This window comes from Polypterus senegalus, chromosome 9 (assembly GCF_016835505.1).
Source record: "Polypterus senegalus isolate Bchr_013 chromosome 9, ASM1683550v1, whole genome shotgun sequence".
Classification (NCBI taxonomy): domain Eukaryota; kingdom Metazoa; phylum Chordata; class Cladistia; order Polypteriformes; family Polypteridae; genus Polypterus; species Polypterus senegalus.
In genome coordinates this window covers 105,410,005-105,435,141 of record NC_053162.1, presented here as the reverse complement: position 1 = coordinate 105,435,141, position 25,137 = coordinate 105,410,005, and the positions used below count along the sequence as shown (strand labels likewise).

At 37.8% G+C, this 25,137-nt stretch overlaps 1 protein-coding gene across 1 annotated transcript in view; it reads right to left on the bottom strand.

Annotated features, from left to right (window-relative positions):
• LOC120535613 (transcription initiation factor TFIID subunit 4-like) overlaps positions 1-25,137 on the bottom strand; it is a 472,321-nt gene that overhangs the window by 110,256 nt on the left and 336,928 nt on the right. Inside the window, exon 14 of the mRNA XM_039763563.1 lies at positions 5,060-5,182. Coding sequence (XP_039619497.1) covers positions 5,060-5,182 — 123 coding nt within the window. The remainder of the gene's footprint in view (positions 1-5,059; positions 5,183-25,137) is intronic.

Sequence of the window (25,137 nt, the reverse complement as noted above, 5' to 3'; positions counted from 1 at the left end):
TGTCAATGCAGGGTAGCAATCACTGCCTCCAGATTTCAACAGGAGTTATCTTAACAGCAAGACATCTCAGAAAAGGTCATTATCCCCTCTAATTTCAGCTTCGCTTGGTAGAGAAGGCTGCCTTTGTCTAGGATTAATGTGAAAACCTCAGGATTTGATGTCAGTGGGAAATAATCAGCGTGGGCCTCATAATGCTGCCTTCTCCTGCTCCTGGCAAGTGCCTAGGGCTAATTTCTGCCGAGATGAAATCTATGACAAGCCCTTCAGTTAAGCTGAAAGCAGGCAACAGTCCAGTAACACCCACAGCCCTTGAAGGCATCCTGTGACCCCCTTAGAAAAGTCACATTCACTTTGCTCTTGAGAAAGGAAAACGAATGCTTAAGGCATTTCAAGCCCATGTGAAATGAAGAAATGTGAGGAGGTGAAAATGAAGTGAAAATAAGTTAAAATTCATCTTCTCCTTGTATATAAGAATGGATTTTTAAAGGTGTAAAAATACATTTAAAAATCATTCAGAATTCCTAAGTGCTTAACATTAATGGAGTAAAATGGGCAGAACAGTAATTATGTTAGATCTATTCTTCATTATTTATAATACTGTACTACGAACAAATTCTTTTTGGTCTGTTTCAGTAAAATAGTGTGAACAAAGAAAGCTTGACATTCAAGAACCATAAATAATTGTTTTATTTTGTTATTTATGCTATTACACTTGATAAGGGTTCAATTGTTAAAAATATTCTACTCTCCAGCTCCAGCAGATTAGAACTAATTTATCAGTACATCCAAACCAATAAAGCTCACAAAATTGTTAACTGCACACAGTAAGAGGGCTCACTTTACACAGTTATACGACATAGGAAAGGATATAACACTATCATAAAGCAATTAATATAAAGAGAGGAGGGGTAAGAGAAACAAAACACACTACATTACCCAATTATAAAAAATAATGTACAGAACATTTTACTTACATAGACCATTGAGCTGATTATTATAAAGGGAACTAAGACAGAACACTCTTTTAAATGATTTATATAATTTATACACCCTTATCAAGATATAAAAGGTTTTGTTTTCTTTTAAGTACTGGAAAATTAACAAAAAGTCAGAGGTATGACCAGAACATCATGTGTGGGTGGGCATTTGGCTTGTCTGGGGGGGGCAAAAAATATCCATCCATCCATCCATCCCCATTTTTGTAGGGGGGTCAAATAATAACAACAATATAGTTTTATATAACATATAAAAGCAAAAATTGTGGCATAAATCATAATCTATTGTTCAATAAAATTAACAAAGGCAATAGAACTTGTATTATTATTTTTTGTGAACAAATATAGAACTACATCTACAAGGTAAATATCAATAAAGTCAAATGTATACAACATATGAGAGCAAGAACAGAAATGTGTCTCATTGTAGTCATTAGGAAGGCTATAGGATATCAGTTTCCAGTGTTTAACCTGGATATTATCTACAGGACCAGTCTGCGGTTACTCTTGGCAAATTCTGAAATAAATTCATTCATGTCTAGATGTTCTGTGATGTTTTCTCATGTGCCAGAATGACTAAATTTCTCTTCCTTGAATGCAGCATTGTTCGGCGGAGTGGAGTGAGAATGCGGTTCATTTCAAACTAGAGAAAGAGCTTTTGCATGCAGCTGAAGACACACCAATGATGAGTGCTGTGACACATAGCAAATGCAACATAGGGAAGGCCTCTTTGTACTGCTGAATGCGTTTGCATGTTTCAGATAGATTAGCATCAGCTAGCAGTTTATTGATCAACATTGCTTTTGCCACAGCCATTTCATTTTGCAAGCTCATGCTGTTTTGCTCTGTCCCTGCAAGTGCCTGAAGAGGTTTCAGGAGAGAATGATCAAGAAATAATTCTGATTTTGGCAGGAGAAGCGATGTGGCCCTCAATAATTCAACATTTCTCTGAGAGAATCTTGTCTCCATTTCCACAATAGCTCTATCAAGAATGCTGAACATAGCCCTTTTAAAAGTCTGATTAGGAGCAATTTGTTCATCAGAGTCACCATGCCCAAGCGTAGACACGACAATACTATCATCAAGCTGTGAGTTAACTTTCCGTTTCCTTTTGAGCGAATTGGTAGGCCTACTTTCACACTGAGAGAAATGCTCCTCCCAGAATGAGTGGCATCTCATCTCCTTCAGTGTGGCCAGTGAAGCTGTCACCACCTCCCCAGCAGTGCACAAATCCACTGCATGTGCCTGTAGAATTGCAATGGCTGGTTTCAGCACACCAAGCACATGAAGGAAGAATTTTCCTGTATTGAAGAAATTCTGCTTTTTTCATTGGGTCAAATACCACATGCCTCTATGCAAATGTCAAAAGGGGCAGTGTGAGCCTCTGCTACCTCTGAGAGAAGCCCCCTTATAGCTTCCTCATTGTTGACAATGGACTTTGTGACATCATAATGACTGGTCCATAGTATTTCTAGAAGTCTTTTCAGTGTGGGTGCATTGTATGTGTGTGAAACATAATGTCTGTGACAAAATGTGTTCAATGAATTTGACCAGTCAAAGAACTTCTTAGCCAGAGGTTCTGATTCCATTGCATGTATCACTGCTAAATGGAGCTGGTGGTTGTAGCAGTGTACATATGGAATGTACTTACCAACTTTGTTTTGTAACAAAGCCTGGACACCACACCTTGCCCCAGACATGACATAAAAACACTGACACATTAAATTGTCTGGGCTGTAACCTAGCTCAGAGAGATGTGACTGAATTTGGTTACAAATATATTCAACATCAAGCTGATTCAGTTCAATTAAGCCAATCAGGTGTTCTTCAGGAATGGAGATCTGGACAAATCTAATCACTACAGACAAATTCTCAATGTTACAGTGATCCCTGGTACCATCACTTTTAATGCAAAGTCCAGGAGAGTCAGCTTTTTCATATTTGGTCCTGATATCTTTTACCACCATTTTGGCAAGAGTCTCAATTATTTCATTTTGAATTACATTGGATGTGTATTTTGCATTGTCTGGGATGTATTTTATAATTTCTGCAAGTTTGGCATCTTTTTTGATTGTGTAATCAAAGAACTTAAGAAAAAGTCCCTCCTCCGCACCTTCGTGATTGTGACCACGCAGAGCAAGTTCGTTGACTGCAAGGAACTGAAAGGCCCCCCCAATGGTTTTCACATAATATCTATTCTTTTCTATCTGCGTTGAACCCAGAAGTTGAACTATGCTTTCTCCCGTCTCTGCCTGGTGCTGATACTCTTGCCATGCAGACATGGCTCTGACGTGTGGGATACTAGACGCGTGTTTGTGGAAGCTACCACCGTCTCTTTTTAGAGCTTTTTTCCAATTAGTGTAGCCATGTTTGGTGAATATGTCCTCGCAGTCCGAATTGGAAATACTAAATTTGCGGCAGGCAAAGCAAAAGCTGGCATCACGGACAACAGAATATTCAAGCCATGGTCGAGACTGATACCAGCTTGCACTAAAACATATGAGTGTCTTTCAGAATGCGTGCTTGGGATAATTAATTAAAATGGGCTGGGACGGGCTATCCATATTTAAGTCAGGCAGACCAGACTGTATATTTTGTTGAAGGCAGAGGTTTGCAGTACCCGACATGGGCGCAGAGCTGGAGGATTGTGTAGGCTTATCTACATCTTTTGGAGTTTCAGTTCCCGACGTGGGTGTGCTGTACTCCGTGTTGGTAGTAGCGGTGCTGGGCTCAACCGTGGAGCCAGCAGCTTGCGGAGGGACAGAGGTTGAAGATATCAACTTTTTAATAAGCCACCTATGCAGACTTTGGTGTTACCAACCAGAAAATAAAAGAAGACTGGAACGTATACGCTGTTTTAATTAAGGAATGTGGTCAACATGTTCAAAACGTGCTGCAAAGTGAACTTTGAAAATAAAATGTTATTCTTCTCCAGAGTTTTCATTGGACAAACAAGAGCATTTTGCAGGGTGGTCATGGCTTGTCTCTGGGGGGGCAGTGCCCACCCCAGACCCCCCTGTGGTCACGCCTCCGCAAAAAGTAATACTTGAAATTAATGCATCAAAGCATTTCTATAGCTAAGAAATTATTCCATACAAGGTGTATACTTGTCATTATTAAAGGATAAAGTTGGTATTTTTAAAGATGAAGTTATTTTTTCACAGATGGGGCTTATGTTCATTCCAGTAAAGCATGTGTCTCTTAAAGCTAAAATGGTTTAAAAGTCCTCACACTCAGAGAGTCTAATGATCCTCTTACTGTAGTGCATCAATTACATCTAAATACCCCAGGTAAAGACCTCTGGAAATCTTAAACATATACCAGTAAACTTCACATCAGCACTTGGAGTTTTGAGACATCAGCACCAAGCAAAGCTAATGAGATCCATAAAGCTATTCTAACAAAAGCTCACCATTTGGTCTTTCCAGCTCTGGTAACTTTTTCAATTTGACTTCAAAAGAGAGAAAAATGTCTCCAAAACTCAATGACTCATAATGGCTGGAAAATCGTCCCTAGTTGAAGGCTAGCAGAACAGAGTGTGCTCATCTCCGGACATGTCTGTTTTTTAGGGCAGTACAAGTCCCATTCTCTATAGCAAAGACATTTGCTCTTGGTAGGCATTATTTTATATTATTCTCATGTGCACTACCACTTGCCTGGGAATATTTGTCATAACCTCCGGCTCTACATTTTCTTTCCTATTTTTTAATTCTGTCTGTTTTTGTTCATCCTTAATATGTTTCAACAAGTCTAAACAATTACTTAATCAATGAGAAAAAGTGTAATTTTTTTTTGATTCCTGTTTACTCTGTTGTTCCACAGACTGTCATTGTATGCCAATGGGGAAAATGTAACCATTAATACTGGTATAATCTTGGGGTACTTAAAGTGAATTTATGGAAAACCTTATTTTATTTTTTTAAAAAGGAACAAACTCATACTATTAATGACGAAATACACAATTAGCATTAATACAAAATCTACATATATTTCAAGTACATATTGTTATTTGTATGAGACTGGCCACATCAGAATGTCATGTACTTCAAATAACTATAAATTACCTCAACACCTGCCGAAGCTATCCCTGGAGAATCAAGCTTGCGCTTTTTACGAGGACCAATTGCTGCAAGTGCCGTCAAGTTGGCATCTCTTTGCCTCATCTGTGCAAGTTCCTGTTGTTGCATCTGGAAAAAAGAGGCAATATATAAAATTTCCTATATTGCTAAAAACATTTTTCTTATAAACAACTAAGTAACACGAAAAAATAACCAGAAATATTATGGCAATTGAGAAAATACTGCCATCTTAAAGCAAAAATTATGTAAATATTTCATACTGGTTATAAAACATATTTTCATTATATGTTTTGTGTTATAGGAAACTCCATTACAATGCAGGTACACTTATTGGCCATGTCATTAGGTACATTTGCAAGTTAAAAAAAAAACAAAAAACTATCATATTTCAGAGAAGGACAACTTATTTGGTAACCTTAAAGTTCATTGAAAAAGTGCCAACTTGAAAATTGAATAAATGAAATGAAATTGTCCCATGTACACTTGTATGCCTTTTATGAGCCATTGAGTAAAGCAAAGAAAGTGAGAAAAGAGATAAAGTATTGGTTATTATATAAAGATATTCTAAAAAGGTCATGACACATGTGTTGGTACCCATAGAAAAGATCATAAATATTTTTTAAAATTTGCTGTTTTCTTTAATTAGTATCACACATGTCTCCAATCCTGCAATCATCCATTTAGCATATTTAAATGTTTGGTACCATTGTGTGTCCTGCACAGAACATGGACCAAAGAAAGCAAAGGAGACAGTTATCCGAGTCAATGAGAAAGAAAATTACAGATAAGCATTTAAAAGGCATAGGATATAATATCATCTCCAAGCAGCTCAATATTCTTGTGACAACTCCTCTAAATATTAAGAAGTTTAAGGTACATGGGGACTGTACCGATCCTCCCCCGACACGTCTGCAAGAGAAAAATTGACCCCAGAATGGGCAGAAGGAAAGTGAGAATGGTATCCAAAAAGCAAAGGGCAACTTCCAAAGAGACAGAACCTGAACTTCCAAGGTCAAGGTCCATGAATGTCTGATCACACCATCCGTCTCTTTTTGAGTGTTGGTGGGCTCAATGGAAGAAAAACCTGAAGTACTTACTGTTGAAAGAAAAACATAAAAAGCTACTCTGGAATTTTCTACAATACATATTAACAAGCCACAATGTTTTGTAGGAGAATGTCCTTTGGACAGATCAGACAAAACTGGCGAGTTTTGGCAAGTGACATCAGCTCTATGTCCACAGATGAAAAAACCACGTGAAACACGGAGGAGGCTCTGTCATGTTTTGGGGCGAGTTTGCAGTGTCTGGCATGGGGTGCCTTGAGTCTGTGCAGGGAACAATGAAATCAAGATTATGAAGACATTCTAGAGCTAAATGTACTGCCCAGTGTCAGAAACCCCTGTCTCAGTTGCAGTTCATGAGTGCTCCAACAGGCTAATGACCAAAAACACACAGCTAAAAGCACCCAAGTATGGCTAAAATTGAAACATTAAACTATTCTGAAGTGGGCTTTTATAAGCCCTGATTTTAATCCTATTGAACATTTATGGAAAAAACTGATACACTCTGGAGAAGGTACCTTTCAAACCTGACACAAATGGAGCTGTTTGCTCAGGAAGAGTAGGCAAAAATGCCTGTTGACTGGTGCAGAAGTCTCACAGAGAACTACAGGAATTACTTGTTTGTAGTGATTGCTTCTAAATGTTGTGCAACAAATTGTTGGGTTAAGGGTTCCATCATTTTTGTCCCATGACATTTTTATTTGTGTTATTATTGGAAACATTCTGTTGAATCAAAACTCTAAACCAAAGTCTGATTTTTGTTAAATATGGTATAAACAATGATGAACACCAATTACTTTCCTCAGTTTCAAGTAATTCTGGAGACAACTTTGTGCTCTTCTTTTTTGTATGGATGGGTGTCAACAAATTTGTCCATGTCTATATGTAACATGCAGACATGATTAAGAGATTTAGTTGCTGTTTGGCAAAACATAACAATCAGCAAAGTACATGACCTAAGTCTTTAATTGTATGATGGCTGGTACCAGATATAGTGGTTCCAGCATCTCCAGAAAAGCTACCCCCCTGTGTTTATTTCACTATTATTGCTACAGTTCACAGAGAAAAGCATAAAAGCAAAAATAATCGAGATTTTGAAGTAAAAAAGATACAACAGCAGATTACACCAAATTACTCTCTGTAACCAAGAGAAGAAACATTAGGCTATAGTGGCTATATGACTTCCAAAATTAGGAAGCTGAAGACTGAATATCTCCCAGTTTGATTAATCTAGGTTTTTTGCTGTATTAGGCAAATGTTCATGGTCAGTAAGTTTGGTAAACAGCATGAATTCATGGATCCATCTTTCAATTTTAATGTGTAGCCAAAAAACGTGAAGGAACTGCATGATGCCGACTAGTGAGTCTAGACCAAAATGCTTATGGAATGCTTCAAGTACATTGTTGAACCCATGCTTAAAAGAACTCCAAACTTTCTGTAAACCAAATATGGGTTTGGGGACTGTTACTAGATAGATATATCTAATACAGTGGCCATTAAGTATATTTTTACCTTAAAAGAACAACAGCAGCATTTATTTATATAACAATTTTTCAAACAAATGATGTAGCTAAAAGTGCTTTACAAGATGACGAATATATATATATATATATATATATAAATAAGATTAGGCAGAACTAAGTAACAAAGAATAAAGTAAGATTTGATGGTCAGGAGGACAGATTAAAAAACAAACAAAAAAACCCAGAGAGGGCTGGAGAAAAAAAAAATCTATGGGGGTGCCGACCAGACCGCCCATCCCCCAAAAGAAATATAATATCTTAAGCTACAGCACAGTATATGAGTAATCAATGTAATGATAAACTTTTAACTATGAAAATCATCTCAACATGTTATGACATGTAATTCTAACAAACACTGGTGAAATTGGACAACTACCAATGTGGATGACTAAAATCCATACTTTTCTGAATAATCTAAAACAGAGCAAATCACAGGAATAAGGTGTTGGTTATCATACTGTGAAAAATTTCTCTGAATTGATAAAATCTATATTATATATACAATAAAAATTCAAGTTAAAATACCTCAGAAAAAACTCAAAAATAATTTATTTTTTATTCACTTTTTTCTGTGTAGGGTCAGATATAGTCTTAATGCCAATTAGTGCAAGGTCAAAACTAATATGTATCAATATATCAATCAATGGCAGACCAAAAATGTATAGAAACATAGACTTTATTACTTGCATCTGATCAATTTTAAGTTGATAATCAACTTGATAGGATGGACTGTCGGAAGAATTCTTTGTGAGCATGATGAAAATTCACAAAGCCCACACAGTAAGGACCCTATTCCTCACAATGAACTGACATTCAAGCACCATGAACACTGAAATGTTATACATTAAACAACAGTGAAAATAGAAAAGATCAAAAAACAACACACACACACACAACACAAATGCATATGCTTAAATGAAAAATAGGCTTGTTATAATACTAAGGATTCTAAGTCACCAACGAAAGGTAATGCTCCAATTAGCTGTGACAAAAGAGGAAATTGTATGCATTTTAAAAATATAGGACTTTCATTAATGCTGGCACTATATTCATGCAAACATTTTCCAGGTCCCATTAAATGCTGCACTTTAGTATTATAACCTCACATATAGCTTAAATGCCAGTTACACAGACCTGCCCATCTGCCCTTTGGAGGCAAATAGAAGTACTTGTAGACTCTAATCATTTACAAAGGTCAGAAACAGCGGTGAGCCTGTGAGCAGTGATTTAAAATTCGATTGATCCCTATCTGTAGTCAGGCCAAAGAGAATATAAGTGGTATTTCAGCTATATTGTAATTATCAGCCTCTAAGGCAACCGTAAATAAATGTGTGCACTTCTAAGTAGCTGGTAAATGCTCAGCTTCAATTTAGAAAGTCTTACTTCAATAAATTTCCAGCCATAAAGAATTCAGCTGTAAACACTACATTGGTAAACCATAATCTCTCTACAACACTTTTAAGAATCTAAAGACGTTAAAGGTAAAGCTTAACCCTTAATAATCCTTGCAAGTTAAACTGTGACCTTAACCTTTTTACCTTAATACAGTAGAAATTAAATGAGCCATTACATTAGAATTCTCTTTTGTAACATAATAAAGTAAAAAATAGATATGTTTGCAGAAAAAGACTCAACAACTTTACATCATTAAGTTACAGAATGATTACTGAAAATCACTCAGTTTTTGTTCTTGTGTAAATATTCCCCTTTGAACCCTGAATTAAAATAAATCCTTTTACATAAACCTACATGAAGATGCATGTATTCTTCAAAATTAAAACCCTCACCTGCTGTTTTCTATCATTCCAGCAACTAACAAAGGATTTTGTGCTACCCTGCAGGCCAGCCTGAAGCTGGCCAGGCTGTGTTCAGACAGATGTCCTTAGCAAGGCACAATTCAAAGAAATGACGTCAGTAAAGGCACTGGATTCTGTACATAAGACTTTCACTTCATAAGCTATACCATACAAATGCTTTATTTGGTCTTTTTATATTAATAATGTCATATTACAAAATGTAAACTTCGGCATTCCAGATTAAAGCAAATATTATAATTTAGTTAAACAGTCATAGATCTAAATATTAAGCAATTGTTAAAAAAAATTAGTATATCCTGCATGGCATTATGTTTTTTACATGAATTTTTATACAACAGCAAGAAAGCAGAAGCTTTCAAAAATGTTATTGGTCATTATTTTTTTATAAAAGAGATTGATAAATGCATGCACAGCTCACTGAGATAAGGTTTTAATAATCATTTCATTGTCCATAAAAATGATGTCTTATGCAAAAAGATTAAGATATAGATTTACTAATAAAATCAAGTTTTATTTAACATAGTTTAATACCAAGCAGAAACACAACATCAATAAATTATGGGTTTATTTTATTAAACTTTATATTGGTATTAGTCATAGACAGAAAATAAAATAATTGTTACAAAACAAGTGTATCTTCTTAAAGAGCAATGTTTTCTAATAATTAAATCAATATGTATGTTTAACCTTAACTAAACAAACACTATTGAAGTTTTGCTTGTACAGTCTTGTACTAGTATAAATTTTGTGATTGTATTAAATTTACTTTGGTTTTCAATTTGCATGCATTTATTCTTCACACTGAGGATAGCATTAAACAAATTAAATTTCTGCATTTTAGTAAAATCTTACTCAGCTCAGAAAGTATATACTTTATGAAAGGAGTTTTAAAAATACCTGTGAAAGACTGAAGTTAAAGAAGGCCAAATATTACATACAGTTTATTAATGTATGTAGTTTAGGCGCAGGCCTTCATGTAGAAAACAAAACTGCTGCCGACCAGCTTTGCAATAGTGACCCCTGCAGTTAAGCATGTGCCATATAGTAACTTTACTAGATATGATAACTGGTTGTGTAAAATAATGTACAAATTATGAATATCTGATAAGAAAGTAACGTAAGTGACACTAAAAATGCAAAAATGTTTAACAGAGGAAGGGGCAGCTATTTTTAAACAATACATATGATGAAAGAAAATGCTACAAACACTGTTTTTTTTACAAAAGGAGATGTTTATTTAAAAAGAAAAACAATGCCCTAGGAAATAAATCATGCATGGGATACCAGTTTATTGCTAGACAAACTCATTTACTCATTCAATACTGGGCCGATTTAGAGGACCGGATTTATTTTTTTTCCCAGAACAAAGGAAAAAAACTGAAACATATGGGGCCTCATGTATAAAACATTATTACACTCTGAAAATGTGCCTAAGCCATTTCTTACACAAAAATCGACATTTATAAAATACAAACTTGGCAAGGAAATTGGCTTAAAGTTATAGTAAGTTTCAATCATCCGTAAGTCCTACGCAAACATTTTTGTTGTTGGCATTTAAGTGACTGCAGGCAGCAAGACAAAGAAATGAGCGAAAAGTCTTGTTTCGTTACATATTTCGGTGACACATCAGTCACATTTTTATGTCCGTCTGACCATCCCTCCATTTTCCACTCCCAGTTGTTCCAAACCTATAACGGAACAGTGACCATGTAATTTCTGCATGATGGTATTTGTAATGTAGGCTCCAATTTACCACTCAACTTCAAGAGGACAGTCTGGGACATATAAATTAGCTTAGAAGTCAGTCATCATTGTGAAAAGAAACACCAGTACCACTGACAATATAAAAAAGATGGAAAATGTTGTTTTTGTAAGATAATTTGTCTAGATCGTTTAATTGTGACAAAACAAGCGCGTTCTTATTTAAGAAGTTAGAAAATGTATGATCTTTTTTTGTTCAGGGGATCTTTCAAGTGTGTAAAAGATTAAAAAAAAATAAATGTACACAACATATTCAAGTTGAAATAACATTTATCAGGCTAAACCTGACGCAGTGAGCTAACCTGTAATTGAATAGTATTTCTGTATGGATTGGCAACCTGCTTGTGAAAGTTGCTTTAGGAGGTACAGATTAGTATTTGTTGATTGATCCATCCATCTATCCATCCATCCTCTAAACCCGCTTATCCAGGGAAGGGGGCAGCTGGAGAGTATCCTAGCAAGCAACGTGCACAGGCAGGAACAATCTCTGGACAGGGAGCCAAGCCATTACAGGATGAACATGCACACACACACACACACACACACACACACACATCAGGTCAATTCTAAAAACCCATCTTTAAACTGTGTGAGGAAACCAGAATAAACACATTCTGTCCAACATGCATACTCCTTGCAGAAATCACCTAAGACATCACCCCTACACTCCGTTTTATGAAGCAAAAGCACTAACAGTAGCCTTAAAAAACTTTTTTTTATTTAAGACTCATTTTAGTAACATGGTGCATTTGTATTTAGGAAACAAGCCCCACTGGTAATTCCTAAAACTCCATCAAATGTCAGTAATACCTTCAGATCACATTTACTCAAGTTTTGTTTTCTTTGTTCTCCCATGGGTTGAAAATAACAAAGTCATTCAGGAACATGGCCAAACTTATACAGTGATTTGGTAATGAATATTCAAAAGGAATATTTTTAATTTATATGTGTTTTACTGGTGGATGCGATGAGGAGTGACTAAAGGTGAGTGCATGAAAACAGTGTTATAATTTTATCAGAGACTGATAAAGGAACTTGGCATGGGACCTGGCATACATATGGCTTTAAACCTTCAATATTTTTTTTGTGAATATGACATTTTTGCCTTTCTTGCACAAACAAAATTTTAGTATGTGATCTAAACAAGCTTTTACACAATGCAAGAAAATCGACAGAACACAGAGAGAAGATACAAAAATTACATAGGCAGTACCAGATCAAAGTTTTGTTAAAAGAAACAACACCTTGAGTTAAATTTCATTCAAAGGGTCTTTTACTGGCCACAATGAGTGATGAATGAGAAAACAATGAACTATTTCTAACAGAGTATTAAAGTCTAGCAAAATAAATGGTTCACTATTTTATGTAACATGCATTACTTAAGGAATTAAATTTACTTTATGAAGTCAAATTCAGCAGTCATCATCCTCTATTGATCACATATAATTTACATCTTCAAAGAAGTGAACTTATATATTCACACTCCAAGAGGAAGATCTCAATGATTTATTCATTTTAAATAAAAAATGGAAGGTAGATGAGAAGAATTACTTCACAAGCTGTAGCTTTCTGCGGGCACTGACACTAGGCTCTTCATTCAAGCACCCTGAAGGGGCTTTGTGTGCAAGTCCTTCTAATTAACAAGGTGAATCATGCAGTCGTTCTCTAATTAGTGAACATGACAACCTAATGGAAACATGCAGACAGACCTGGCACACACAACCTCAAAACAAAAGGCAAGAAAATGAAAGAATACTGTTTCAAGAAAATAATTTTTAGTAACTGCTTTACTGAATTTGAAACATTTCTTTTGAGCTCAAGTTTACTTCCTCACCCCAAATAACTGAATATAATTTCCAGACATTTTCAATGTTTCATTCCAAAATGAGATAACATAATAGCAGAGAAAATAATCCTCAGTCCCATGATCAATGAGGGTTACATGAAATTTCGCATTCCTCACAGAAAATATTCAGACTAACCGACTTTGTCATTTCACATGGAGGAAACACAACCAACTATCTGGCAATACTGATTTATTTTTAATTAACACAGTTACATAGATATTAAATAAAAAGAAGATGAAAGGAATTTTATAAATGATTAAACTATAATAAATTCAAGGTTGGAATTCAATTTATTCAAACAGCAAAGGATATGTTAATAGTTTATACAGTATAAAAAAATGTACAATTACTACAATGTTTTTATTACAAGTTACTTAGAAGTTTAAAGGTTTGTTAAGCATTTTAATATAATTATAGAAGCAAGGTATACTGCAGGATTTGCTAGGAGTAATACGAGTATAAGGAAAATAGTTTAATGAGGGGAGACTAGATAATATTAAATGAATCCAAGTCCAGGAAAATACAAAAACAATTACAGATTTACACAACAACACACCATTATCACCAGAAATACTAATCTGTAATTGGCATGTTATAATGTCAATTACATTACCTTGCTTCAAGTGATTACAATTACTCTGTTTATAGAATCAAACTAATTTCCAAAACATTTCTGAATCCTCTACAGTACTTGATTAGTTAGCTGCACCTGCACGATACATTCTAAAATAAAAAATACAGTGATTCATACAGATAGAAACTATATTACTCCTGTCAAAGATCATCTTACATATAGCTACATTAGCTAATAATTCTCTTTCAAAAAAGGAGAAAGCAGAAGTAAGGGAAGGATATAGTACAGCAGTTTCCACACAAAAACACAGTACTGAGGAAACAGTGACAGTGACAAATACATAAAATAGAAGTGATTAAATAAATGTTGTTCTATCAGACCTAACGCCCCCATAGGGCACAGTTTGTGGTCTATAGTATTTGATGAAATGGTGCCAAGCCCTTAGTGAACTAACTTGCTAGTGTACTTCCCAAGAATGAAAAAAGATGGCTACACTTGATCTTGTCTATTGAATACTTACAGCAGGCTGGAAAATGTTTTACGAGGTAGAGATATGTGTCTATTGTTGAAAGATATATAGGCAATCATGGACTACAAAACATTGACAGCAGTGCCTTTGAACACCCTCGCCTCACTCCCGGTTTTGCTGAATGATTTCTTTGCTTGCTTTAAACCTTTCAGCTCACACTTTGGAGAGTGTCATAAAGTTTCCAAGTGCTACCAACAAGTGGAGCCATCCTGCAGGTGATTCAGGATAGCGCAAGTAAAATGTTTAAACAGGTTAAACCCTGCCAAGCTGTCACCCAAGATGATATCCCATCCTGCATCTTAAAGTCATGTGCCACCCAGCTGTCACAGATGTACACTGACAACTTGTCCTTCTCTTTATGCATGGTGCTTCAATGTTTTAAAAAGCCACAACTGTGCCTGTGCCAAAGAAATCTGATTTCTGCCCGAACAACTATTTGTTCATCGCATTAACCTCTGTGGTAATGAAATATCTGGAGAAACTGGTCATGATCCAAATTAACCACAAATTCCCTGCTAACCTGGATCCAGTAAAGTTTGCATACCAGTGTGACAGAGCTATGGATGATTCCATCTACCTCACCCTGCACATTGCCCTGGGACATTTGGAAATCAAAAATATATATGTCAGGATGTTGCTTATTGATTATAGGTCTGCCTTCAACACCATGTACACTCCACCATGCTGCTAAAGCTCAGAGACCTTGGTGTGAGCAGCTACACCTGTGGCTGGGTGGTTGATTTTCTGACAAATAGACCACAGTCAGTGAGGACTGGCAAAAATAACTCTTCCACACTGTTCATTAACATTGACGTTTCTCAAGGCCGCTACCTCAATCCACAGCCATACAGTTTACTAATCTATGACTGTGTAGCAAAGCATGAACATAGCTTCATCAAGTTCGCAGACAACATCGCTGCGATTGGCCTCTTAAATGACAATGATGAAGCTGCCTACCAGAGGCATGGCTCCTCTGTCTAGGCAGTCAGCGGCCTTAGGTTCATGGGCATCCAGATCATTAACTACCTTTTGTGGTCAGTTATCATCTGCATTGTCAAAAAGGCTGAGCGGAAGATCATGTTTGAAGCAGGAACCTAAACATTTGCAAACTTTTACTGCTGCAATATTGAAAATATCGACTGGATCCATCATGGTATGGTTTAGTAATTTTGACTTGCCAGGACTACAATTTCCTACTAAGGGCTATTTGTATAGTTTCTAAAAATCACTGAGCCTAACTAGCTACAGTTTCATACAATCTTCTTAGCTTAATGTCTGAGGTGATCTGAATCCATCATCTGTGATGACAGCCGGCCAGAACAGCCCCTGTTTTAACTTCTGCTTTCTGAGAAGTGCTACTGGAGCCTTACCACTTAATACACCCACTTCAGAAACTGCTTCTCCTCTTAGGCCAGAAACCTCACTAAACTCCCAGTAACCTGATCCTACCTGCCTTGAACTGCGCACTGTACCCACCTGCTGGCTTATGTGTAACTGTACTGCATGTTTTTTTAACACCTATCTTATTTGCTGTATTTATTTCTTCATTTATGTTGTTCATTTATTAATTATTTATTTATCTTCTGTTACTCATTTATTTACTGTATTTGTTTATCCATTACTGTAACTGTGGCACAAGAATTTCACTTTGTTCTAGTAGAATATGTGACAAAGATTTCTAATCTAATTGCTAATCTATATACTTCATTCTACCTTTACAGCATTTCTTGCTTGTTCCTATTACATTAACTTTAAATTGACTAGCAGCTGTCAATTACCAAGCAACCAGTTTACTCCGGAAGGTATGTGACAGAGACCAATATAAATTGCTTCAGCAACAGTAGGGTGAATGCTTGTTGTCTGGCTGCTAACTATTACTAAAAAAACACTATTAACAATGAAATTTGTCTCTTATCCAGCCAGTTTTAAACTAGTTTAATCTAATTACAGGGTCAGTGTGTCAAAACTTATTCCAATAGCATAAGAAGCAAGGCAATAAGGATCACTGGACAGGATGCCAGTTAATTGCAGGTCAAATTCACTCACACACCCACACTCAATCATGCTAGGGCAATTTAGATTTTCAAAGAAAGAAGTGAATAAGTAATAAGAAATATTAAATTATGTAATTTTCTTAAAAAACAGTAAATTCAATTTTTTTCCCCCAATTTAGAAGAGACCATAGGCTTGAAAATTATGGTTTATCCATAGACATTTTTCAATTTTTTTTAAGGTGTTTACAATCATATAATCTATAATATTAAACTGAGCAATAAGCTTTGAGACTAAGACGCAAATATTCATACAAACACACACACATAAAAAAATAAACCGAATTCATATACCTCTCTCTCTCTCTATTTTATATATATATATATATATATATATATATATATATATATATATATATATATACTGCTTAAAAGAATTAAAGAACACTTTTAATCACAGTATAGCATAAAGTCAATGAAACTTATGGGATATTAATCTGGTCAGTTAAGTAGCAGAGGGGTTGTTAATCAGTTTCAGCTGCTGTGGTGTTAATGAAATTAACAACAGATGCACTAGAGGGGCAACAATGAGATGACCCCCAAAACAGGAATGGTTTAACAAGTGGAGGCCACTGACATTTTTCCCTCCTCATCTTTTCTGACTGTTTCTTCACTAGTTTTGCATTTGGCTACAGTCAGTGTCACTACTGGTAGCATGAGGCATACCTGGACCCTACAGAGGTTGCACAGGTAGTCCAACTTCTCCAGGATGGCACATCAATACGTGTCATTGCCAGAAGGTTTGCTGTGTCTCCTGCACAGTCTCAAGGGCATGGAGGAGATTCTAGGAGACAAGCAGTTACTCTAGGAGAGCTGGAGAGGGCCATAGAAGGTCCATAACCCATCAGCAGGACCAGTATCTGCTCCTTTGGGCAAGGAGGAACAGGATGAGCACTGCCAGAGCCCTACAAAATGACCTCCAGCAGGCCACTGGTGTGAATGTCTCTGACCAAACAACCAGAAAGACTTCATGAGGGTGACCCAAGGGCCCCATGTCCTCTAATGGGCCCTGAGCTCACTGCCCAGCAGCATGCAGCTCGATTGGCATTTGCCATAGAATACCAGAATTGGCAGATGCACCACTGGTGCCCTGTGCTTTTACAGATGAGAGCAGGTTCACCCTGAGCACGTGACAGAAGTGAAAGGGTCTGGAGAAGCCATGGAGAACATTATGCTGCCTGTAACATCATTCAGCATGAGCAGTTTGGTGGTGGGTTAATGATTGTCTGGGGAGGCATATCCATGGAGGGTCACACAGACCGCTACAGGCTTGACAAAGGCACCTTGGCTGCCATTAGGTATCAGGATGAAATCCTTGGACCCATTGTCAGACCCTATGCTGGTACAGTGGCTCCTGGTGCACGACAATTCCTGGCCTCATGTGGTGAGAGTATGCAGGCAGTTCCTGGAGGATGAAGGAATTGATACCATTGACTGGCCACCACACTTTCCTGACCTAAATCCAATAGAACACCTCTGGGACATTATGTTTTGGTCCATCCAATGCCACCAGGTTGCACCTCAGGCTGTCCAGGAGCTCAGTGATGCCCTGGTCCAGATCTGGGAGGAGATCCCCACAACACCATCTGTCATCTCATTAGAAGCATGCACCGATGTTGTGTATATAAGAACACAGGGGCCATACAAAGTGCTGAGTACAATTTTGAGTTGCTGCAATTAAATTTTGGCAAAATGGACTAGCCTGTCACATAATTTTTTCACTCTGATTTTTGGGGCGTCTTTGAATTCAGGGCTCTGTAGGTTGATCATTTTCATTTCCATCAAACGATGTGGCATCCTTTCGTTCCTAACACATTACCCAGTCTATATCAGTATAGATATCCAGGAGGATTTCTTTTTCCCATTGAGATGTGATGTGTTTTCAAAGTGTTCCTTTAATTTTTTTGAATAGTTTATATATATATATATATATATATATATATATATATATATATATATATATGTATATATATATATATATATATATACACACTAGCAGAATACCCGTGCTATAAAAGAAGTTATGAAAAGAAAAGGAAAAATTTTAAAAATAACGTAACATGATTGTTAATGTAATTGTTTTGTCATTGACATGAGTGTTGTTGTCATATTTATCTATATCTATATATCTATATATATCTATATCTATATCTATATCTATATCTATCTATATATATATATATATATATATATATATAGCAAAATACCACGCTTGGCAGCGAGAAGTAAAAGAAAAGGAAACATTTTAATAATAACGTAACATGATTGACAACGTAATTGTTTTGTCATTGTCATGCGTGCAGCTGGCATACTGTATATATATATATATATATATATATATATATATATATATATATATATATATATATATACATACATACATACATACATACATACGTACATATACACACACACACATATATATACTATGGGGTGCGAAACAGGCAAATACATTGATTTTCTGAATATATAAAGTCGGTGTCAGAATATATAAAGTCAAAACTTGAATATATAAAGTCAGCGCTGGAATATATAAAGTGTAAACCTGAATATATAAAGTCAGCGTAGGAATTTATAAAGTCATTCCTGATTATACATAATCAACATCGGAGTATATAAACTCATTCCTGAATATATAAACTCAAAGTCAAAATATATTGATTGAAACGACTCTGAACTGAAGTAAGTTAATAAAAACGTATTCAGAAAAATAAATTAAAAAAACACTGTTCGGTTAATGTTTTGAAAATGATGCATTTGGCCTGCCCAGGATTGGTTCCTGCCTTGCACCCAGTGTTGGCTGGGATTGGCTCCAGCAGACCCCCGTGACCCTGTGGTTGGATTCAACGGGTTGGGAAACGGATGGATATTGCAGCACTGACTTTGTATATTCCAACGATGACTTTATATATTGAAGTTTTGACTTTATATATTCCAGCTTACTTTATATTGTGAGCTGGAGGGCTTCGCTATTACGTGTGGGGACAAAACTTCACTTTGGTAACTGATCATACTCCACTTCAATGGTCATACCGACAGAAAGATACAAACTCTCGCCTCATGAGATGGTTTCTGGGCTGACAACTTTTACCGTTTCACAGTAAAACATCGACCAGGTTCTGAACACGTCAACGCAGACGTATTATCAAGACTAAATGAACCTGGTACAGAGAGTTGCTTGATTCACGGAAATGTGAATAAAGCTGAGGGGGAGGGTGTGAGCTGGAGGGCTGAACGCACCCCAAGAAGATACAGACGCCTCTGGGAAAACCACAACCCCTGAAACACAGACTACCCTCACATTGCTCCTTACTTTCTCACTTGCGCTATAACGCGTAATGCAAACCTTGCGCGATACTCCGCTAACTTAAAAGCCTTGTGCAGCGCCTGTCAGTTGAAAATTGATTGTTTGTTTGCTTGCTTGCTTGCTTTAATATCTATCTCTCTCTCTCTCTCTCTTCCTCCTCCTCCTCCTCCTCCTCCTCCTAGCGGAACAGTCATCTCTGACTTGACATGTAGCACGTTTAACTTATGTGTTTGCAGTTTGTTTCTACGACCTCCTGTGTCTCTGTGCAAATCTGTGACCCAAGCGTGACAATATATTCCGACGCTGACTTTATATATTCAAGATTTGACTTTATATATTCCAGCGCCGAGTTTATATATTCCGACGCTGACTTTATATATTTAAGTTTTGACTTTAGGTGGCAGTGTGACGAAGTTGCTTCAGAAGACGCCGTAGCCGCGGAGCTCAGCTCAGAGCGAAATGAGGTAAAAGGGGGGGGATATGATGACGTGACTCCTCCACCCTCCTTAACTGTCAATCCCCCACAAACACAGTCTCTCGGAATTTGCATAAGCACACCCCTTCACCTGCAATTTTAACTTAGTTACAAAGTGATCAAAACTCTCGTTTATATCCTGCGTCCTCTCATTAAACTTGTATCCCGCATTACCCGTGGGCATGAAAAACGCCAGCGGCAGCCTGTCTATTAACTTTATTTAAAGTTTAGGTTTATACCTTGCTTTGTTTCCGAAGTAGCTGCACTGATGAATATGGTAGTATATGTCACTCGCTCGCTTCTTATTGTTTCTGCCTTCTCAATTATATAATGCATGTTTTCTTCAGCGCATTTTGGAGCTCTTCCTGGTTTTCTACATAGTGCGTTGACAGTCAGTTCACGTGATTACGTGGGCGGCGTGATGATGTCACACGAAACTCCGCCACCACGGCTTTTAAGCTCAACTCCATTACAGTACATATATACACACACATACATACATACATACATACATATACATATACATATATACATACAGTGCATCCGGAAAGTATTCACAGTGCATCACTTTTTCCACATTTTGTTATGTTACAGCCTTATTCCAAAATGGATTAAATTCAAACACAACACCCCATAATGACAACGTGAAAAATGTTTCCTTGAGATTTTTGCAAATTTATTAAACATAAAAAAACTGAGAAATCACATGTATATAAGTATTCACAGCCTTTGCCATGAAGCTCCAAATTGAGCTCAGATGCATCCTGTTTCCCCTGATCATCCTTGAGATGTTTCTGCAGCTTCATTGGAGTCCACCTGTGCTAAATTCAGTTGATTGGACATGATTTGGAAAGGCACACACTATATAAGGTCTCCCAGTTGACAGTTCATGTCAGAGCAAAAACCAAGCACAAAGTCAAAAGAATTGTCTGTAGACCTCCAAGACAGGATTTTCTCGAGGCACAAATCTGGGGAAGGTTACAGGAAAATCTCTGCTGCTTTGAAGGTCCCAATGAGCATAGTGGCCGCCATCATCCCTAAGTGGAAGAAGTTCGAAACCAACAGGACTCTTCCTAGAGCTGGCCGGCCATCTAAACTGAGCGATTGGGGGAGTAGTGCATTAGTCAGGGAGGTGACCAAGAACCCGATGGTCACTCTGTCAGAGCTCCAGAGGTCCCCTGTGGAGAGAGGAGAACCTTCCAGAAGGACAACCATCTCTGCAGCAATCCACCAATCAGGCTTGTATGGTAGAGTGGCCAGACGGAAGCCACTCCTTAGTAAAAGGAACATGGCAGCCTGCGTGGAGTTTGCCAAAAGGCACCTGAACGACTCTCAGACCATGAGAAACAAAATCCTCTGGTCTGATGAGACAAAGATTGAACTCTTTGGTGTGAATGCCAGGCGTTACGTTTGGAGGAAACCAGGCACCACTCATCACCAGGCTAATACCATCACTACAGTGAAGCATGGTGGTGGCAGCATCATGTCGTGGGGATGTTTTTCAGTGGAACTGGGAGACTAGTCAGGATAAAGGGAAAGATGACTGCAGCAATGTACAGAGACCTCCTGGATGAAAACCTGCTCCAGAGCGCTCTTGACCTCAGACTGGGGCGACGGTTCATCTTTCAGCAAGACAACGACCATAAGCACACAGCCAAGATATCAAAGGAGTGGCTTCAGGACAACTCTGTGAATGTCCTTGAGTGGTCCAGCTACAGCCCAGACTTGAATTCGATTGAACATCTCTGGAGAGATCTTAAAATGGCTGTGCACTGACGCTTCCCATCCAACCTGATGGAGCTTGAGAGGTGCTGCAAAGAGGAATGGGTGAAACTGGCCAAGGATAGGTGTGTCAAGCTTGTGGCATCATATTCAATAAGACTTGAGGCTGTAATTGCTGCCAAAGGTGCATCGACAGAGTATTGAGCAAAGGCTGTGAATACTTATGTACATGTGATTTCTCAGTTTTTTTATTTTTAATAAATTTGCAAAAACCTCAAGGAAACGTTTTTCACGTTGTCATTATGCGGTGTTGTGTGTAGAATTCTGAGGAAAAAAATGAATTTAATCCATTTTGGAATAAGGCTGTAACATAACAAAATGTGGAAAAATTGATGCGCTGTGAATACTTTCCGGATGCACTATATATCTATATATATATATCTATATATATCTATATATATATATATATATATATATATATATATATATATGCATAGATATATATATATCCTGTGACGGATGGCCGGGACACCCCTTCACCACATCTGCCAGGGGGACAAGAGTGGGAAGCCCAGTATCTTCCCCTGGACGCTAGATTGCAGCGATGCCTCGGACTCCCCCAGGGCTTCATGGGGGATGGAGTTCTGGGCAGCTCTGTGGGGTTCCACAGGCACCGCCAGGGGGTGCTGCAACAGGAGTGGCTGGCCCCTTTTGGGCACTGGTTTCGCCCTTACCCAGAAGTGCAGCCGGATGTCAGCAATCAACCACCTGGAAAACTTCTGTGTGCCTGATAAAAGGAAGCCAGTGACCACCACTCAGTAGCCAGAATCAGGAGGAAGAGGACAAGGTTGCCAGGGAGGAGTGGTAGTGCCACAATAAAGGGTTGTGATTTGTGCTTACTGTGCTTACTTGGACTGTGCTATACCTGTGGGGTTCACGGGGAATACATGCCCTACAGGTGAAGAAAAAATAAAGTCTTTCTTGTGTTTTACACATGCCTATTTGTGAGTCTGTGTCGGGATATATACAAACCGGATTCCAAAAAAGTTGGGACACTAAACAAATTGTGAATAAAAACTGAATGCAATGATGTGGAGATGGCAAATGTCAATATTTTATTTGTAATAGAACGTAGATGACAGATCAAACGTTTAATCCGAGTAAATGTATCATTTTAAAGGAAAAATATGTTGATTCAAAATTTCACGGTGTCAACAAATCCCAAAAAAGTTGGGACAAGTAGCAATAAGAGGCTGGAAAAAGTAAATTTGAGCATAACGAAGAGCTGGAAGACCAATAAACACTAATTAGGTCAATTGGCAACATGATTGGGTATAAAAAGAGCTTCTCAGAGTGGCAGTGTCTCAGAAGCCAAGATGGGTAGAGGATCACCAATTCCCACAATGTTGCGCAGAAAGATAGTGGAGCAATATCAGAAAGGTGTTACCCAGCGAAAAATTGCAAAGACTTTGCATCTATCATCATCAACTGTGCATAACATCATCCGAAGATTCAGAGAATCTGGAACAATCTCTGTGCGTAAGGGTCAAGGCCGAAACCATACTGGATGCCCGTGATCTCCGGCCCTTAAATGACACTGCACCACAAACAGGAATGCTACTGTAAAGGAAATCACAGAATGGGCTCAGGAATACTTCCAGAAACCATTGTCAGTGAACACAATCCAACGTGCCATCCGCCGTTGCCAGCTGAAACTCTACAGTGCAAAGAAGAAGCCATTTCTAAGCAAGATCCACAAGCTCAGGCGTTGTCACTGGGCCAGGGATCATTTAAAATGGAGTGTGGCAAAATGGAAGACTGTTCTGTGGTCAGACGAGTCACGATTCAAGTTCTTTTGGAAATCTGGGACGCCATGTCATCCGGACCAAAGAGGACAAGGACAACCCAAGTTGTTATCAACGCTCAGTTCAGAAGCCTGCATCTCTGATGGTATGGGGTTGCATGAGTGCGTGTGGCATGGGCAGCTTGCATGTCTGGAAAGGCACCATCAATGCAGAAAAATATATTCAGGTTCTAGAACAACATATGCTCCCATCCAGACGTCATCTCTTTCAGGGACCCTGCATTTTTCAACAAGATAATGCCAGACCACATTCTGCATCAATCACAACATCATGGCTGCGTAGGAGAAGGATCCGGGTACTGAAATGGCCAGTCTGCAGTCCAGATCTTTCACCTATAGAGAACATTTGGCGCATCATAAAGAGGAAGGTGCGACAAAGAAGGCCCAAGACGATTGAACAGTTAGAGGCCTGTATTAGACATGAATGGGAGAGCATTCCTATTTCTAAACTTGAGAAACTGGTCTCCTCGGTCCCCAGACGTTTGTTGAGTGTTGTAAGAAGGGGAGATGCCACACAGTGGTGAAAATGGCCTTGTCCCAACTTTTTTGGGATTTGTTGCCACCATGAAATTCTGAATCAACATATTTTTCCCTTAAAATGATATTTTCTCAGTTTAAACTTTTGTTCCGTGATTTATGTTCTATTCTGAATAAAATATTAGAAGTTGGCACCTCCACATCATTGCATTCAGTTTTTATTCACGATTTGTATAGTGTCCCAACTTTTTTGGAATCCGGTTTGTATATATATATATATATCTCCTCTTTAATAAAGCCCCTGTGTGCGTCTAGGTGTCCGTGTGTGTGTGTCTTCTGGTGAAGTGCGCATGCACGGGGCCACGCCGTGCACAGCATCGTGGACGTACACTTACTGGCAGCTGGGCATACAGTGAATGGCCTAGCCGTGGCTGCGCATGATAAGCAAATCATTGCTGGGGAGAGTGCTGATTGGGTAGTCGCGGCCGCGCACATAAAATCCGTTGCTGGGGAGACAAGACATGCAGTGATCCGCAGCATGCCGGCACGGATTCAAATACTTGCCAGGGAGCTGAACACTACTTGCTGAGGAGACACCACCAGAACCAGTATTCAGCCACGGTCAGTTATATGTTGCATTATCAACAGTAAGAAGTTTTTCAGATGTTGTTGTTAAGGTTGTAGATGGTCCTGAACAAGGCAAACTGGTGCCAAACTCAGACAGAATACTTACAAGAAATGCTGTCTATAATGAAATTTTATAGAAAAATTTCATGACGTAAAAAACAATACAAAATTTTTCCTAAATATCTGATTCAGATATTGTGTATTACAGATTGTTATAAAGTTTTACACTAAGGCAATATTAATTACTTTCTGTATTGTCATATAATTCCTATTTTATTTTTATTATTTTACTTTAGGCTTCTTGCAAAAATATTTTTGACAAAAAAAAATTAAGACAAGAAACAGAATGAGGTCAAGTTCACTTGCCATTTAATATAGACTGTATGTACTAAAGTTAATGCACAACTTTATTGTAATGGGCTTAATGT